At 39.3% G+C, this 19,372-nt stretch overlaps 1 protein-coding gene across 50 annotated transcripts in view; it reads left to right on the top strand.

Annotated features, from left to right (window-relative positions):
- The window catches only part of LOC115262726 (cell adhesion molecule Dscam2), a 232,095-nt gene extending 218,882 nt beyond the window's left edge, over positions 1-13,213 (top strand). For 49 of the 50 annotated variants that reach the window (XM_062842651.1, XM_062842638.1, XM_062842642.1 and 46 more), the window contains 2 exons: positions 258-318; positions 8,351-13,213. In XM_062842651.1, the coding sequence (XP_062698635.1) occupies positions 258-318; positions 8,351-8,435 (146 nt within the window). In that variant the 3' untranslated portion in view covers positions 8,436-13,213. The remainder of the gene's footprint in view (positions 1-257; positions 319-8,350) is intronic. The other variant, XM_029865471.2, reaches the window with a different exon arrangement.
- The last annotated feature ends 6,159 nt before the right edge of the window (positions 13,214-19,372 follow it).

Below are 19,372 nucleotides of genomic sequence, written 5' to 3'. Positions count from 1 at the left end.
TGTGTGTATTTTTATATTTGAAAATCTAATTTTTGTTTTGTTTATTGTTTCAACTTTTGTGTTGCGAACAATCGTCATTTTTAACATTGAGATCACATCATTCGTTTCCATTCCCAGTTAGATATAGTACAATATTTATCATTTACGTTCAAATATATCATCTTCTGTTTTCATTATTTACTTTCTCTTTCAACAAAACTTTACAAACTATATCCTTCGACCAACCAAAAAAAAACATCCCACAAAACTCCCACCAGCAACAGCCAAATCAACCGATGCCCTCAATGCAGAGGAGACGGAAAAGTTGTTGAAACAAAGGTAATTATCAAGAAATAAGCATCCCGATTTGCATGTCTACCCCTATCCCCCTAAGAATAGCACCTTTAAAGTTTGTTCGGTTTTATGGAGCACTCCCCAGTAGAGCTTAGATTTTCTGTATTCTAACAAACCACAACCACCGAGCACCCCGCGTTTTCGTCCTTGTCTATGATTGTCCCACAAAAAGTCCTGGTGCTTCGTGCTTTTGGGGTACTTTACTGTAGCTATACTAACCGACATCGACGTAAGCCCGATGAAAACGGGCAATAAGCTGTGCTAACTGCTTCGGATTAAGGGAAGTGTAAGTAACCATATAGCATTCTAAAGTGTGGAGTTTGACTTTTTCTTTCTTTGTGTGTAATTGGACTGCATGGGTGGCGCGAGAAGGGGTTCACCACCACTTCACGAATACAACGTCTGTCAGGTTGGGTATGATAAATCTACCATTCAGATCTATCCTATCTGGAGTGACTATTTATAATTATGATTATAATTTATCGATTTCCTATCAGACCGTTTTCTATACTGTATATATGTAATTAAGTCTAGCATGAACGCAAAAAATTACAACAATTTTATAATAAATTGATCTTTTACAGAGACCGACAAAATAAAAGATCCTTCCACAATAGTGGTTACATGTGTGAATGAAATATCACATATAAAAATGGTGTAAAAATAACATATGAAAAAAGTAGGTCGGTTACAGAGGCTCGTTCTCCTCCATTTGGGAAATTTATGCCATCCTTTGAATACATGAGTGCAATCCATTTTAAAACAAAGTTTTAAGTTGTTGATTGTTATTATTAGCTTTATTACGGAAATTTTCAGCCCGTCGCTGATCTATCTCCAAATTGATAAGATTGAGATAGTTTTCTAAAAATTATGAAAAAATACCTATTGTGCGTTCGATAAAAATATTATCATCATTTTTTTCATAGCGTTCACTCCAATATAAGTTACTTTGAATTTAATCGTTTTTCAAAGTATAGATAAATTTCGTATGACATTTTATAAGGTCCAATTAAAAAAAGTAATTGGAAAAATATTAAAACCGTTCTTAAGTAACAGCGAATCAACTTAAGGACAAACTTGCTAGAATCTCAAAACGGTCGCAACAATGGCCGACTTTGACACCTACTCACGATCTCGAGCGCACGAATCTCTTTTTAAACAAAACTAGCGCACCTGATCTTCTTATTTTAAGCTTATTACAAGTGAGCAAGAACAGAATAACAAAATGCACTGTACATAGTTTGAAGCTTGCTTCTTGAAATTTGTGCGTCTGAAGTTCTGATGTACTATTAAAGTGGAATTAAAGACGTTTGTCCTTAATAGGATTTAAAAAAAATCGCCTTTCAGGAACTACCTTTTGGAATTCTTCCAAGAATCTCTGGCAATTTCCTTAAGGAATTTCTTTGAAGGATTATTTCAGGAATGCTTGGATAAGGATTTATTAGATGATTCAGAAATCATCAATCAACGATCACAATTTTTTTTCATAATTAAGTGCTGATGTCAAGATCGTGGTTCAAAAATGTTTAAGTAGAACAGTTTTAAGTTTTTCCTGAAAGTCTAGCTCTACAGACATACCACAGTTATATTATTTCACCAGATGTATACCATGAGATTCCAAAATTTAAAATGGAGCTTACGTCACTTTGTAGAATTGCGGCAGTCGTGCCCAAATAGTCCCAGGCCCTATTCATTAAAAACTTCTCCTGAGGAATTTCTACAGGGATTCGTTGGGAAAGAACTCCAAGGAGCGCCCTTATAGCCACAACTGTAAAAGCGTGCATCACCATGCTGAGGGTGACGGGTTCGATTCTCGGTCTCTCCAGGAACTTTTCGTGTAGAACATTTTTTTTGACTTCCTTGGGCATACACAGCTAAAAAAAACCTTTAAAATTTTGACGAATCGAAAATTACATTGCAGATATCTGTCAGAAAATATAAAGTAAATTTAAGCTCCGAGCGAGAATCGAAATCAGATCCTTGGGGTGTGAATGTTGATTAGCAGACAGTGAAAGTTAAACTGCTTCTACCATAACGAACGAATTGCTGACCTGCTTTGGCTTCTGCAGAGTGTACTTAGAGAGACAACGGGGAAAACCGTCATAGCTACGAGCAGCCGTTCGATTTGCGGATGACGGAGAGTGGCTGGCATGATTTATAGCAGACGCATGTAGATTTCAAGCGAATATGCTTTAAAATCTGTAAAAAAGCCGCCTGACCAGTGATTTTCAATTTACGTGCAGTTTAACTTTCATTTTTTTTTGCTGTGTAGAGTATATTCGTGTCTGCCGTAGGCAAGGATGGAAACACTCACTTGCAAAGAGTTACACTCACTTGTAGTTTTCTTAGCTCATAAGCGTGCAAGCAAAAAACGATGTATGGACGACTTTTGCCTTGTGATTTTGTCTAAAAGTTTGCCGAATAAAATAGGGGTCGCACACGCTTACCAAATTCGTGAGTGAGCTGCGAAGGCAACTCTCCACGAGGTGAATGTAATTTACACTCACCTTGTGGAGAGTCGCTTTCACAACTCTGTCACGACTTTGTGATTCGTGAGCGGCACCTACTCTATACGACAAAGTTTTAGACAAAACCACAAGGCAAAAGTCGTCCATACATCGTTTCTTGATTGCACGCTTCTGAGCTGAGAAAATAACAAGTGAGTGTAATTCTTTGCGAGTGAGTGTTCCCATCCCTGGCCGTAGGATATACATATGCAAAATGGTAATTGGCAGAGGATGCTCCAAGTTAATAGCTGTGGAAGTGCTCTTAGAACACTGAGCTGAGAAGCTGGCTTTGGCCCAGTTGGGACGTTATGCCATGAAGAAAAACAACTCCAGAGATTCTCATAGAAATTTCTCTAAGAATTCTTTCGGGAATTTCCTCCATTGTGCGTAAATCCTTCCAGAAAATCATAAGAAAATTGTCCGTAGATTCATTACAACAGAAGTTTCTCAACCATTACTTTGTAGAATTTCTCCAAACCATCCTCTTTGTGAAATTCCATCAGGGATTTTAACCAATTATTCTTTGGAGGAATTTCTGCGAAGATTTCTTGAAGAACTTTTGAAGGGAATCGTTGGGGAAATATTTCAAAAAAAAATTCTGGAGTTCATTTAAGGGTTTCATTAGCAATTTAGATAATTAAGGTTCAATTAGAATTTCTCCTGGAATTCGTTGGGGTATTAATTCGCGGATTTCTTTGGGAATCAGGGATTCTTCGAACAATTTTTCTATAAATGCTTGGAAAATTTCGCGTGTAAAAGAATGCATCTAGATATTTCTTCAGAAATTCATTCAGGGGTTCTTTTGAAAACTTTTTCAGGTTTTCCAGTTTATAGAATGTCTCCTGGGATACCATCGGAATTTCATACAGAGCTTTCATAAAAAAATCTTTTGATATTCTTTGACCAATTTCTCCTCCGGAATTTCATGAAGGATTTGTTGGAGAATTCGTTCAGAGACTCTTTCAGGAATTCATCCACGGATTTCATTGGCAATAAATTCCAACAAGAGTTCCTCAAGGGTTTGAGAACATCATTTAACCTTCCAGGACGCGCGCCATCAAGCAACTGAAACTGCACCGCGCTAGCGCTGCATACAACGAGCGAGGTTTTTTGGTAGTGTTGTACTTTTTACAACAGCGCGCGCGCTGAAGGGTTAAGATGTTTATAGGAAATTCCTTCAGGATTCCATCGGGAATTTATTGAAGCACTTCGTGGGAAATTTCCTCGCGAAATTCGTTGCAGACTACATCCAGGAATTTCATAGAGAGTTCCTCCAAATATTTTGTATAAGAGTTACTTCATAAATTCTTTGAGGGGGATGCCTTCTGGAATTCTTTCGGCTATTTTTCCAGGGTTTCCATTGGGAATTTCCTCAAAAAATCCTTGGAGATTTTCTAGGTTGTCTTTGGAAAATCACAGAATGTTTCTCCAAAAGTTCATTCGCAAATTCTTTCAAAGTTCACAATAAATATTCAGCGAATCTCTTCTTAATCTGCTACGGAAACTTCCTTAGAGCTTCATTCAAGAAGCACGGCCAGGATTTCTTTTTATATTATTCCACAGGAACTGTTTAGAATTTAGAAAAATTTTCTAGAGATTTTCCATAATTACCTACTTTGATTTTTTTTTTCCGAAATTCCGAAAACAAACCCTAGAGGAATAGATTAATCCCAGAGTAGATTATTTCGTTATACAGAGGATTTCATTCAAAAGGAAGTGTTCCTAGTTCAAATATTTGAAAGACTTTCAGGGTGATTGCTTGAAAAACCTATGCCTAGTATTCTTTGAATCGATCTCTGAGGGATCTTCTGATGATATCCGTGGAAGGATACACGGAATAATACTTGCAGCGATTCTCGAAGTAATCACTGAAGGTATTTTTAAGAAGCTTTAGAAGACTGTCCAAAACAATCTATGAATGTATTATAATTAACTTTAACCTTCCGTAACTCGCGCTTGACGTAACTTGACTACCTGCGACTACCACGCTAATGCTGAGTACAAAAAGCGAGATTTTTTCAACGTGTTGTACAAAATACAACCGCGCGGGTTAATTGGCTTTTTTCGGTGATATGAATACTACTCAAAGTAAGAGGGAGTAAGGAAAGTAATGAAAGAATACGATGGATAGATACGCAAGCGAGCGATAAGAGAAATTGAACAGAAATTAAAATTAACAGAGGGCCATTGTTGAGCAACACAATCACAACGACGATCTTCTTGCCATGCGTTCTCGAGTTGAACGAGTTGAAAAAAAATATCTATGAATGTGTTCTCGAAAGAACTTCTGAAGAAATCTCTCCAGGTAGAATTGAAGAAACTCATGAGAAATACTTCGAAAAAGTGACTAATAGAGGTATTTTTAACCCTTTATAAGGCAGTGGCAACTATATTGCCACCTACTGTTTGTAATTTTATCTGTGTTGTTACAATTTATTTCGACTTTTTTTTTGGTTTACGCAAAGTTGGGATTACCAACAACGCCGGGTATTTTTTTGGTGCTAAACAAAGCTTTAACATCAATTTGGAAGCCTTTTGTATTCTCAAAAATGGCTAAATTTGACCGCGTGAAGAAAATAAGCTCAAACTTATTGAAAAATTTTAGATTTGGTAAGTATTTTAAGAAATAATCAAATTATGGGTTGACATGGACTGAACAACACAGTTTATATTATGGGTTAAGCCCTAATCCACTCTAAAATCTCTTTTCCGGCTTTTTGTCGAAGTCAAAAGAAGAAAAGTACCCTGAACGGGCAGTGGCAAGAATATTGCCACCAACGCTGGTGGCCTAAACGGGCAGTGGCAACTATATTGCCACCTCAAAAGCTCGTTTTTGGGGTTAACGGGCAGTGGCAACTATATTGCCACCAGCGTTTTTGGGCTAAACGGGCAGTGGCAACTATATTGCCACCTAGATTTTTGAGAGTTTCTTTCAAATAAAAAATGTTTTGTACATGTAATCATGTATATAATCATTTCCATGATAGTATGCGTTGACAACTCTTCTAGTTTTCTCGGCCTTATAAAGGGTTAAAACAAATCTTCCCGAGAGATCCTTAGAGGACTTGAAAAACTCTTTGAATGTATGTTTGAAAAAATCCGTAAAGGGGATATGAACTTTTTTTTTGTAATGTGTGTACACAACATACAATTCTGGTAAGACGAATTAAAGAGTTTAAATACAATGTAACGCTGCTGTTTTAGTAGGCCGTTGACTATCAAAACAAATTCTACGTAAACCATAATTTTATCACGTGAATTTTAACTCAATGCTAATTCAAATCTAAATGTTGTTAGATATTACACAGACGTAACTCTTAGAGGGAATTCTACAGAAACTATTGCTTGATGTCTTTTTCATGAGCACACTGCCACCTGTTGGTAGAACCGGGCGATACACTGTCGGTCATAATGGATTTCGATTTGACGTTTATCTGATACGCACACTACTACACAAATCGTCTGTAATTTACGTTTGCATCATTTAACAACGTCTACACTGGTAAACGTCTCTGGTGGACGAATCGCGGAAATTAAATCAAATTTGAATTGATCGTAAAATACATGTGCCAAACCGTTTTTAAGAGTGTTTCGTCTGTTTGTCAATTTTTCACCGATTTTAAAAGTTTTTGGCTTATTTAACTCAGAAACTCATTATCTATCTAGAAACTATTTGGTTGCGCCGATCTGATGACTGTAGGTTTCGGAAAATCCGGATTTGCGGGAGCATGTCCTAACACCATATTGAATCCCACATTGTTGAGCCAAAAAAATAAAATCCCACCGATTGACGGAGATATGATCATTTCAGTTTCTACGGGTGTTTTTTTTTTTTTGGCATTCTACGGGTGTTTTTTTTTGCCGGCCACACTACGGTTAAAAAAATCACTTTTGATCTGTTTTGATTTCTGTAATAAACTTTTACAAGAATCTTAAAACTGAAAACTCATAGTTTCAGAATAGTTTACAGAGCGCAGACAATAGTTTCAATATTCAAAATACTTCAGACTAAGACTTATAACACAAAAGTTTGACTAGAATTGAGGAGAAACCTAATTTCTAGAAATAACTCTCTGCAGATTGTCAAAGAGAGTATTTGTAGAATGTAAAATGGCTATCACCTGACATATATTGAAACATTTACTGCAATATCGCCCAAGCCTTCGCGACCCACAAAAAATTCAGCCCGCGATCCACCAGTAGCTCGCGACCCATAGTTTGAGAAACGCTGCGACTACTTAAGCAAACTGGAGACCCTGGAGACTGAATAGTACCTATTCCTCCTATTTGTTCATATTTTTAATTCTGATAGTCGACACAGAGCTAAAACTGTGCTGAATTTGCGTACACGAGGTATAAAATGTTTACAATCATAGGTCTGAGCTTAACAACCAAAATGTGCAAAAGTAATCGGTCAGCGGACAGATATACCGCAATAAGTCCAAAAAATAACATTATATGCGATGAAAGTTGTACCTCCGTCCTATTTATACTTAAAACAACACTTTCTACGATGCACTGCGTGCATTCTTATGCGACATGTTGCAGTTATCTAACGTCTACAGTATAGCTTTACCTAATGCTTGATCATTTTTAATCTGATATTTCAGAAATTATAACGGAATTCCTTCAGAATTGTCATACAGTTTAATGTTTGAAATTTCAATAAGTTCCTCCAAAAATTGCTCGGGGGACTTCTCGGAAAATTAATTTGTTTCACAGGTTCCTACACGAAATCCTCTTCAAGTGTTGTCAAACGCATCATATTCTCCAGCGATTTACTTTCTTCCAAAGCGCCCAGTGCTTCAGGGATTGCCGGAGAGTTTCTGAGAGTATTCCGTGAGAAGGTGCTGTAGAGAGCAACTCACAGTAGTTCATGAGAGCGTTTTTTTGAAACTTTTTTACATATTATCTTGTTGGGTGAAGCGTTTTTCAACCCATCGTCTTCCATTTTGCATTCTTCACCGTTTTATTGGAATGTTATTTTAAGGAGAACTACGAATCAAAAATATGCCTATTAACCTTTTTAAAGAATTTGCAACTAATTACTTCACGCTGAATATTGTAGAAGCTTAAAACGGTTTACTGAATCTCTGTACATTGTAAACTGTATAGCTGTATTATGGATACAATGCAACATCTGCACGAATCTTCACACCATTTGAAAAATCTGTTTGCCAGAAATTGATTTCCCGGAAAACATGTCGTTCGGCATGTGTCTAAATTATTGCATCTTCCTCCCTAGAACATAAAGGTCTATTTACTGCAATTCAGCACAGCAAATGCAATATTAACCTCTAAGAGCAATCCTAACGATCACCTTCACCTTCCCAGTATCCTCTGAATTACGCACCCCAAGAGCAACCCTTTTGTACTAACCTTCAAAGGGAAATCCTAACACCCAAGTAGACCCTAAGCTATAGATAGATCAGCTAATAACATCGCGTCTTCTGTCCCGCGTGCTCCTGCGATATGCACGCTTGGTCTTCCTATCTTGTCTATCATTGTAGAAACGAAGTCAAACCCAAGTACGCCAAACAAACAGCAGCCCCCGCCAGTGCAGGACTCACAGCCTACGATACTATGGCAGTGTAATCTGTAAACGACTGATGACGATGTGAGGACCTAACCAGGTAGTCCTCCCCGTAGAATCCAACCAATTTTTGAACCATTTCACAACCAGAACCCGTAAGTAGCTGCTACACTTCCCCAGACCATCCGAACATGCTTCAACAACCATACGTATCGCGCTACATCATTTGAAAGAAATAACTCGCTACCATTTTACACCATCGTGTCGTATACATACATTACTCGCGTGCGCGTGACTTTGATGCAACATAACCTCTACATAACAAGTGCTACCGACTACACCAGCTACGTGAGCAGCAGTTCGATTGGGGTCTTCAGCAGCGGTCGAAGGAAGCCATGCTCCTCCTCATCGCTGTCGCTATGGCGAAAACGAACGAAGCCGAGCTACTTGTGAGAGCCGAATCCGAACCGAATTGTGTATGTATTTGTATTCCCATGAGTGGCAGCCCTACATGCGGTTTGTATTTTGTGAAGGTTTTCTGCGTTCGGTGTCTGTTTTATACTAGTTACGTGTATGTAATTGACATATGTATAAGGATATTTCAGTCTTCGCTATTGATTGTGTATTGATATTAACTATTAAGTGCTGATTTGTGATCAATTTTATAGATTTTTTTAAACGTTATATCGCTTTTAACAAAACGATTCGGGTCGAGGAAAGTCACGCCAAAGCACTATAAAAACATTTTTCTCCAGATTTCACAGACATCACACATTTTCATACTCCAGTCTCTCGTCATTATTGTAGTATAGTATCGGGACAAATGTTTTTCGACAACCTATGAATTAAATTAGACTTAAAACCAAACAATCCTAGCCCAGAATTAAAACAAACTATCGACTAACCCTCTAACCCTCTTTCGATAACTCACTCACACAAACACGATACGAACCACATACTACTAATACTACTACTACAGAACAACAAAACTCGTCAAGTAAAATTGATGAGTAAAAATAAGAACAAAATCAATCAAACATTTAAAAAGGAGAATTATTACGATGTAATGATGTTCTAACTAGGCTGAAGAAAAAGTGGTGTGGAAAACATGCGTTATATAAGATTAAGAAAAAAAACAGAAAAGTACACGCGAAAAAGGAAACCGTGACATTTGTGTAAGAAGTACATGTTGAAGCGACCGCGAGTCAAGACTTTTTCTTTTCGTTCGGGTTAAAGAAAAACGGACTCGTGCGACATATTTGTCTCTCAAAAGGTAAGTAATTACCAAACACAGAACAGATACAGATAAGAAAAACTATTGTAATTATAATTGGCTATCAAAAAAAAAAACAGTGAATCGCAGTGAATGTAATTTCATCGTCCCATTAATCTGCGGCATAGGCGCAAACTGGGCGGTTTTGGTGAACTACAACTGGATCGTTTGGGGTGCAGGTCCGCGTTCTGGCCCGGTTGAGTGCGTTTATCTATGATAATTTTCTAGGTTAGGTTCGATCACCACCATACAGGGTTTAATTTGTTTTAGGTTTAGGTTTTTAATCAGTTTTTTTTTTCTAGTTTAACAAAACAAGCTTTAATTTTGCTTCCAAACGAGCATATCCCCATTTTAGCGTTTAAGTGTTTGTGTCTCCTTACCCGTAGAACTATTCGATAAGTGCAAAATTTTGGAAAGAAAAAAGTTTTAAAACGCTGAAACGGATATTAAACTAGTAGTGGTTAGAAAGGTGCGTGTGTATATTGCCACGACGATACCAAAAAAAGAAAAAGAAAACGAAACGATAAACAAAAAGAAACGAAACGTCTGAAGAACTGATCGACAAAATTGCTCAATTTTTAACTGCTGCTGCTTGAACGTTTTTTGTCCCTTCCTCGGTAGTTTGGAGGAAGTGTTCGATAGAAAAATACGAGATAGAAAAGTTGGGAAACCAATAGAATGCGCAGTAGAGCATAGAGCACCCGATCGTAGTAATGAGTATGTGTTTATTTTTTAGGTTAGGTTTTCTAGTATGAAATGTCAGGCAATCCATGCGACAGTGTCTTTTTGGGATCCTCAAAACACGAATTGAACTAAACAATGCAAGAAGTCACGCTATAATCGACTTTTCAAGTCTCAATAACATGGTTTTGCTTTCGGCTCCGTCAAGTGACATAGCGCCTGAGCCTGTCAACTAAATGAACTTATAAATAATAACGTCTATGGATCAAACATCTATAACTTCATGATTTATTGAAACATGAAAGTAAATAGTCCTTCCAGCCTTGCATGACCTTTCTGGATCACCTTGACCACACCGGTTATGTTCCGAATGTCCCCAAGGAAGTGGTCGTTCTCACAATGTTGTAAAAACCAATCGTGCGGCACTTCAAATATCATGATTGGTTTGGGAAGTGAACAAATACAGTCAACCTAGTCTCCCATGACTTCATTAGAACAACTTTGCCACACCGGATATGTTCCGGATGTCCCCAGGGAAGTGATCAATCCCACAATGTTGTCTAGGTCAATCGAGTGGCATTTCAGGATTTGTCGAAACGTGAACAAAAACAGTCAATCTAGATTCCCTCCTCCTCCTCCTCTTCTTGGCATAACGTCCTCACTGGGACAAAGCCTACTTCTCAGCTTAGTGTTCTATGAGCACTTCCACAGTTTTTTAACTGAGAGCTTCCTCTGCCAATGACCATTTTGCATGTGTATATCGTGTGGCAGGCACGAAGATACTCTATGCCCAGGGAAGTCAAGGAAATTTCCTTTACGAAAAGATCCTGGACCGACCGGGAATCGAACCCGTCACCCTCAGCATGGTCATGCTGAATACCCGTGCGTTTACCGCCTCGGCTATATGGGCCCTAGATTCCCATGACTACTCGAGATCATATGGATATGGATATGTTCCGGATGCCCCCCGGAAAGTGATTATTCTCACAATGTTGTCTTAACCAATCAATCGTGAGACACCTCAAATTTCATGATTGGTCGAAATGTGAACAAACGCAGTCCAATTGTCCAATCTAGACTCCCACGACTACTTGAAATCACACCGGATATGTTCCGGACTTAGACTTCGATGACTTCTCGAAATTAACTTGATCACACCGAATATGTTCCGGATGTCCCAGGAAAGTGTCTCACAATGTTGTTAAAATTAATCGTGCGGCACGTCAAATTTCATGATTTGTTGAAACATGAAGGAAAACAGTTCAATTGTCCAATCTAGATTTCCACGACTACTCGAGATCAACCTGGTTACAGCGGATATGTTCCGGATGTCTTCAGGAAGTGGTCATTATCACAATGTTATAAACATCAATCGTGGGACACCTCAAATTTCAGGACTGGTCGAAATGTGAACGAAAGTAGTCAATCTAGACTCAAACGACTTCTCGAGATCAACCTGGCCACACCGGATATGTTCCGGATGTCCCCAGGAAAGTGGTCATTCTCACAATGTTGTGTAAACCAATCGTGGGACACCTCAAATTTCATGATTGGTCGAAACGTTAAGGAAAACAGTTCAATTGGCCAATCTAGACCCCCACGACTACTTGAAATCAACCTGGCTACACCGGATATGTTCTGGACTTAGACTTCTATGACTTCTCGAAATCAACTTGATCGCACCGGATATGTCCGGATGTCCCAGGAAAGTGCCTCACAATGTTGTTTAAATCAATCATGCGACACCTCAAATTTCAGTATTGGTCGAAACGTTAAGGAACGCAATCAATCTAGACTCCCATGACTTCTCGAGATCAAGCTGGCCACACCGGATATGTTCCGGATGACCGAAAGGAAGTGATTATTTCCAGAGTATTGTTAAAATCGTGAGACACATAAAACTTCATGACTTATCGGAACATGACAATAAATTGTCTTTGTAGGCTCTCGTGGCCTCTTAGGATAGACTTGGCCACACTGGATGTGTTCCGGATGCCCCAGGGAAGTGGTCATTCTCACAATATTGTCCAGGCCAATCGAGTGACACCTTAAATTTCATGATTTGTCAAAACGTGAAGGAAAAACAGTCTTTCTGACCTCTTGGGATCAACCTGGTCACACTGGATATGTTCCAGACTTTCATTCATACTGCAAACCTAACCTGAAAAACATTAGTTTTAGCTTAAGTAGTACACGCACACGGACTTTTATAAGATATGATAAGTCGAAAACAAAAACCTGTAAAAATTGTGTCCTTTTGTGCACCAATCTTGGCCTCGAGCTGTGACTTTCACCCTAAGCGACCATTTTCCAAAAACCGCCGCCGCCATCGCCAGAAAAAGAAGAGCAGAAATCGCAGAATGAAAAGCATTTATATATTATTGAATAATGGTATCCTTTTTGCTAGGTATTATATATAATAAATGAAGAAGGAAAGAAAAAAAATACTAATAACTAATACACTGTAAACGATTATAAATACTTCCTACTCAAAGTAATCACTATGAAACAAAAGAAAAAGAAGAAAACGCATACACACAAACAAAACGACAGCAAAGAGAGCAAAGGAGACGAAGCGAAGAGCAGCAAACGTATAAACCGACTCGGACTCAGTTATTACGAAGCATTAAGGCAAAAGTAAGAAGAAGAAGTAAAAAAAACGGATAAGTAATCACTTTTGTAATTTATTGAACATAGCCATGTAAGTGAATAGGAACAAATTTTTGATACTGTGTGATGAAATTTTTCGGTCCTCTACGACACAACCAACTCGATTCGACTTATTTTCTCGGTAAATGAACGCTAAGTTTGCCTCCTTGTATAAATTTAATTCAACGGTAAACGGACTAAAAATCTTTTCGGTCAAATTTTGATTCAAAAGTAAAACACATGAAGAGAAGCGAAAAAAAAACGATGAATGATATCGGAACGTGATCGAAGGAAACAATTCGGTGAACACGTAAATAATGAAAATGGAAACTAAAGACTATTGCAATTAAGGAACAAAATTAAACTTTAAACGCATTTCTAGTACTCACTCAATACATAAGCATACGACAAAAAAAAAACAGAATCAAGTGAAATTTAAAAAGCAAATTAACCCAGTGTTTTGCCACCTATAGCCAAGTTACTGAAATTAAGAACAAAGAACAGATCAATATTAAAAGGAAACAATGTTGAATAAGACTAAAATGCAAAAATATAAAGAAAGTTGATAAACAAAAGAAATACAATGTTCGAACAAACAAACAAATGAATGCAAAAATCAAATGTTGGAAATTTTTTCGGTACCAAATTAAGAATTAGAAAAAAAGAGAAACAAACAGACAGAGCTTATTATTTACACGTACAGTTGTACATTTCTTATCATCGTTGACGCATTAATTGCTTTCTCCCCATTTTTCCAACTTGTGCTTTTCAACGTTCCCAACTGTTGGCAACTATCGAAGCATTGATCTAGTCAAAATTGCACTCTTTCTTTACCGCCAACCAGTCGACTTTTGTATCCCCCAAAGTGCCATATATGCGATACCTTTGCGAGTAGCTATACTTTCCGATCCAATTCCAGACACACATTACGTTATACGCTTTACAGACCAGGAACAACACAAAATAGCAACAAACTTGAAATCATTTCGAATGGAATGAATACGAATCAAAAACCATTGCAATTGTGTACAAAGACACCCATGTAGCTACTTATTTTCGAGTGTATCTAGCTTCCTCCCAGCCGCCTTACCCCTAATGGTAAGCGGCTTCCCAACCCTCCTTTTTCTGAATCGACTCTCGACTTGGACTTTAGTTACTAAAAAACAACGTTCGAATTCTATCGAACAAATCGGTTTTACTCTCTCTTTGCAAAACAAAGAAACCGCGAAAAAAAGAACGTAAAACAAAATCATCACACGACTAATTATATAAAGATATGTGAGTAAGGAAGCTCCTCTGTTACGAAATGGAGGCAAAATGAAGTGAAACGATATGTAAGAAACCACAAAATAATAATCCATCAATTGAATGTAGTTGTATTTGCTCGCTTTTACTAATGGAAAATCAACCAAAATAATGAAACAAACAAAACAAAAATTTCTCTCTGGACAGCCAACTACAACAACTCTAAAGCATATAGTAACAGAAAAAAATCCAATTACCAAAACGTATGAATATTATCTCCAACAACCAACCACAACAACTCAACAGCAGAAAGAAAGAAAAAAAAATCCAAAATATGCGTATTCAAACAAGCATACACAAGCGAAACTGAACCATTATAATATAAACTCAAAAATTATCAATAAAAAAAATAGTAAAATTAAAATGTTTCGAAAGAGTATTTCTTTGAAAGAAAATTTATCAAATCGAAACTGTTGCAACGGATTGTTGATGAAATAGCAAACTGACATGCCATGCCTCGAGCATGTGTTGTATGTATGTATCCAATGATTTCAATTGAATTCATCAAATGCTCAAAAGCCGACGACATCTCTTCTCGACATTGCGTCAGGCAGCGATTCAGAAATTGAATGTTTGTGGATGCCTCACAAACACTTGATTTCCTAATTGCTGATACGCTATTGAGGCAACTCAATAATAGCGTTTCTCCTATTTATGTTTTGCCGACGACCAACATTGTTAGTGGGTACGTGCATGAGCACCCTTTTCGACCTGATCCAAAGCGCTCTTCCCCCTGGCCGTTAGATTTGTTTTAATTCGAGCCATCTCAAGATTATCAATAATTAGGAGTTCCAGAAAAAATCTAAAGAAATAAACAATTCCAATTATTTAGGATTATATCCACAATTATCAAACTTGATTTCCACAAAAACCACAATACATATATTTAGTCAAGTAACAATATCTCTAAGAGTACCACTTCAATCAATCCGGATATGCCGGAACCAGTTCCGGTAGGCAAAGAAAAGAACTTTCTAGAACCATATGCTGCTATGGATAGCTTGCGGAACAGTAATTGTTTCCGGGCATGTTCTAAGAAATGGTTCAGGAATTCCTCGCACGATTCCTTCAGAATTTTTTACAGATACTTCTGGAAGGATGCATCGACGAATTCCTCTAGCAATTTTCCCATAGCTTCCATCATGGATTCCTACAGAGATTTTTTGTACAATCCCTCTAGGGATTTCACCAGCCATTCCTCCAGGAATTTCCCCTGGGATATCTTTAGAGGTTCCTCCAGTAATTGTTCCTGTGTTTTTTTTTTTTGAGGATTCCTTCAGGAATTTCACCAGAAATCCTTTTACTTTTTTCTGCAGATATTGCTTCAGGTATTTTTTCACGTATTTCTCCATTTTCCATGTGGAATTATTCAACAGGAATTTCTTCCAAGATTTTTTTTCAGAAAATTTTACCAAAATTTATTCAAAAATTAACTTAGGAATTCCTCAAAAAATTTTTACAAAAAATTCTCTTGGAGTTCATTTAAAGATTCCTTCAATAATTCGTCTAGAAACTACTGCAGACATGGATTCTTTTAGATTTTTTCTAGATATTAATACCGAAATTCTTCGTTAAGAAAGCTCTCCTAGGATTTCTTTAGGCATTTCTCATGGTATTTCTTCCGGTATTCCTCTAAGAGTTCTTTCAAGAACTTCACCAGGTATTAATCCAGGACTTGCTCCAGCGACTGTTTCAAGATTCCCTTAAGAATACCTCTTGCGATTGCTTCCGGGATTCCTTCTGGGGTTTCTTCAGGAATTTCTCCAGGGATTCCTTAAGGAACTGCTATTGGGTTGCCTGCAGGAGTTCCTTCATGAACTCTTCTTAGGATTCCTTCAGGATTTCTCCAAGAATCCTTCTGTGATATCTTCAGTTCCTCCTCCTTCCTGTAATTTTTCAGAAACTTCTCTTGGGATTCCCTCATGAATTCTTCCTGGCATTCCTTCAGAAGTTTCTCCAGGGATTCCTCCAAAAATTACTCTAGGAATTCCTCCGCAAATTTAAGCATTCTTCCAGTAATTCCTCAGGGAAATCTTGCAGGGATTACTCTAAAAAATCCTTCAGGAATTCCAATAGAGGCATTCCTCCAGAAATATTTAAGAATTACTCTAAGGATTCCTCCGAGAATTTATGCAGGGATTCCTCTAGGAATTTCTATACAGATTCCCTCCAAGAATTTGTCTACAGATTCCTCCAGGAATTCTTACTGGCATTCTTCAAGGATTTCCTTTTGGGAAACCTTTAGGGATTGCGCTAAGAGTTCCTCCAGGAATACCTCCAGGCAATAGACATAGAACGCGATGCGAGACAGGACACAACACTTATAGCTCTTACAACATATTTAAAGGATTTAAATTTACCTTTTAAGTCGACCGGTTTCCAGGCATTCCTCGAAGAATTCCTCCAAGGATTTTGTTGGAGTCGAAGCAATCCGCGATTGACTGGACCATTTGTAGTATGCCATGATATTTAGTTGTTTAATAAACTTGTCATTCCACTATCGTTACTCAACCTATCAAGACGTCTTTCAATTCCGATAGGTTATGGGCCCAGCGAAACGGGACATAGCCAGAAGATTTTCAAGCAGTTTTATTTCAACCGAAGATTTTCTGAAGAAGTAGTTCTGAAGCTCTTACCACGATGCCCAACAACGGAGGCGGAGAAGCTGGAAGCGGAACGGGATCGGAATCAAGCGTAGCGGCTTTGGATCGCCGGGTCGCGCGGACCGCCGGAAGCAGTGTTGCCTTGACGTTGGAGAAGCTCAAGGGAAGAGAAAACTACGTGACGTGGGCGTTCTCGCACTTCTCGATGAAGATGACCCTCATCCGGGAAGGCACGTGGAGCGCGGTGGAGCCGCGACAAGGTGAATTCGTTGATGAAGACACGAAGCAGCGGGCGTTGGCCACCATCTGTCTTAGCTTGGAGAAGACCAACTACAGCTTGGTGATGACCGCAAAGGACGCAAGGGAAGCTTGGGACCAGCTCAAGAAAGCTTTTCAAGATGACGGAGTCTACCGGCGGATCAGTTTGCTACAACAGCTAACTTCGATTCGGTTGGAAAATTTTCAAACAATCGAAGCGTACGTGGATGCCATGGTAACGACGAGCCACAAACTGGCGGAGATGAATTTTGCCGTTAGCGACGAGTGGATGGCATCGTTGCTGCTGATGGGACTGCCGAAATACTATGCTCCCATGGTGATGGGTATGGAAGCATCGGGTCAAGCTTTGTCGGTCGATGCTGTCAAGTCCAAGATCCTCCAGGACGTGAAGCCGAAGCAAGGACCAAGGAGCAGCAACGAAGAAGGTGCGTTCTACAGCGGCGAGCAACACCAAAGGCGCCGTAGGGGCGGCGGTACGAGCAAGGGTAAGAACGATTGCTGTTTCACCTGTGTGGTACTTCCCCAGTTGACGTCTCGACTAATAATGATAATTCCAAGGGCTCGGCCTACTTGATCTGCTAAACTACCACATCTCCCTTTCTTTCGAAATTGACCATTGTTCGTTAACCGCAACATTTCCTCCCGGTCACATCGAGAGATGGGTGTTTAGACTACAACCGCTCAAATTAAGGATTGTATATAGGCACAGGTTCGATTCCCGGTCGGTCCAGGATCTTTTCGTAAAGGAAATTTCCTTGACTTCCTTGGACATAGAGTATCTTCGTGCCTGCCACACGATATACACATGCAAAATGGTCATTGGCAGAGGAAGCTCTCAGTTAATAACTGTGGAAGTGCTCATAGAACACTAAGCTGAGAAGCAGGCTTTGTCCCAGTGAGGACGTTACGCCAAGAAGAGGAGAGGAGGATATAGGCACAGAAAGTGAAACGTTGCAGAACCACTATCTCGTCTAAACGGAAAACTTCGTTTCCGAAGCAGTCCCCCTTTGAGGTGAACTATTAAATCTTGTTGCCTAACTCAACGGACTGAAGCCATTCCTGAGGCAGTCCACCGTTGGGTGAACTTCATAATTTTATCGCCAACGAATTGCATCCGTTCCTGAGGCAGTTTACCTCTGGGGTGAACTTCGTTATATTTCGCCTAACTCAACGGATTGAATCCGCTCCTGAGGCAGTTCATCTTTGGGACTGAACTTCATAATTTTATCGCCTAGCTCAACGGATTGCATCCGCTCCTGAGGCAGTTCACCATTAAGGTGAACTTGACAACCGTTTCGCCCAACTCAACGGATAGAATCCGTTCCTGGGGCAGTTCCGTGCAAAGGAACTTGTTTTTTTTTTCGGTTCAGGGAACCGAAGTTCGTTGCCAAGGTAATCACTGTTTGGCTTGATTTTTCACGCATGTCTTATCAGATCAGGAGAGGGTTCCTTCTTGATCTTATGATGATTCTTGATCAGTTTCACTTGCAGGACTTGCACGTCCTTGCACGATCTTGAATTTTTAATTGTCTTGATCTTCAAAATGGCTGAGTCGTTTGGCTGATAATCGTGCCGAAGGCTCTGCTACTCATCCAAAGAAAGCGGGGGTTCTTTCGTCGCCAATGTGGTACTTCCTCCCAGTTGACGTCTCGACTAATAATGATAATTCCAAGGGCTCGGCCTACTTGATCTGCTAAACTACCACAACCTGCAATAAACCTGGCCATTATGCTGCGAATTGCCCGGACAAGCCCGGATCGTCGAAGCGCAACAAGGGACGCGCAATGTGTGCAGTTTTTGCCATCGGCGACGTGCAGCAAGAGGAGTGGTACTTCGACTCCGGAGCGACCACCCACATGGCTCGTGTGGGAACTGGATTCGAAGACAAGCAAGAGCTGGCGTTTCAAATCGGGACGGCGAAAAACGGAACCATGCGGTCGCAAGCAAGAGGTACGGTCAACTTGGACTGCGTTGAAGGTGACGTGGCCTTGCAAGAGGTACTGGAAGTTCCAGACTTGGCGGCAAACCTGTTATCCGTGAGTAAAATTTGTGCCAAGGGATTCGAAGTGCTTTTCACGAAGCAAGGATGCCATGTTCTAACCCAGGACGGAGAAGTTTTCGCATCGGGGATTGCGGAACGAGGATTGTACCTGCTCAACCGGCGTGAGGTCAACCGAGCGTACACGGCTGCAGACATGACCATGTGGCA

Source organism: Aedes albopictus, chromosome 3 (assembly GCF_035046485.1).
Source record: "Aedes albopictus strain Foshan chromosome 3, AalbF5, whole genome shotgun sequence".
NCBI classification, from domain to species: Eukaryota; Metazoa; Arthropoda; class Insecta; order Diptera; family Culicidae; genus Aedes; species Aedes albopictus.
Note: the sequence above shows the minus strand (reverse complement) of the source record. Positions and strands in the feature narration are given on the sequence as shown.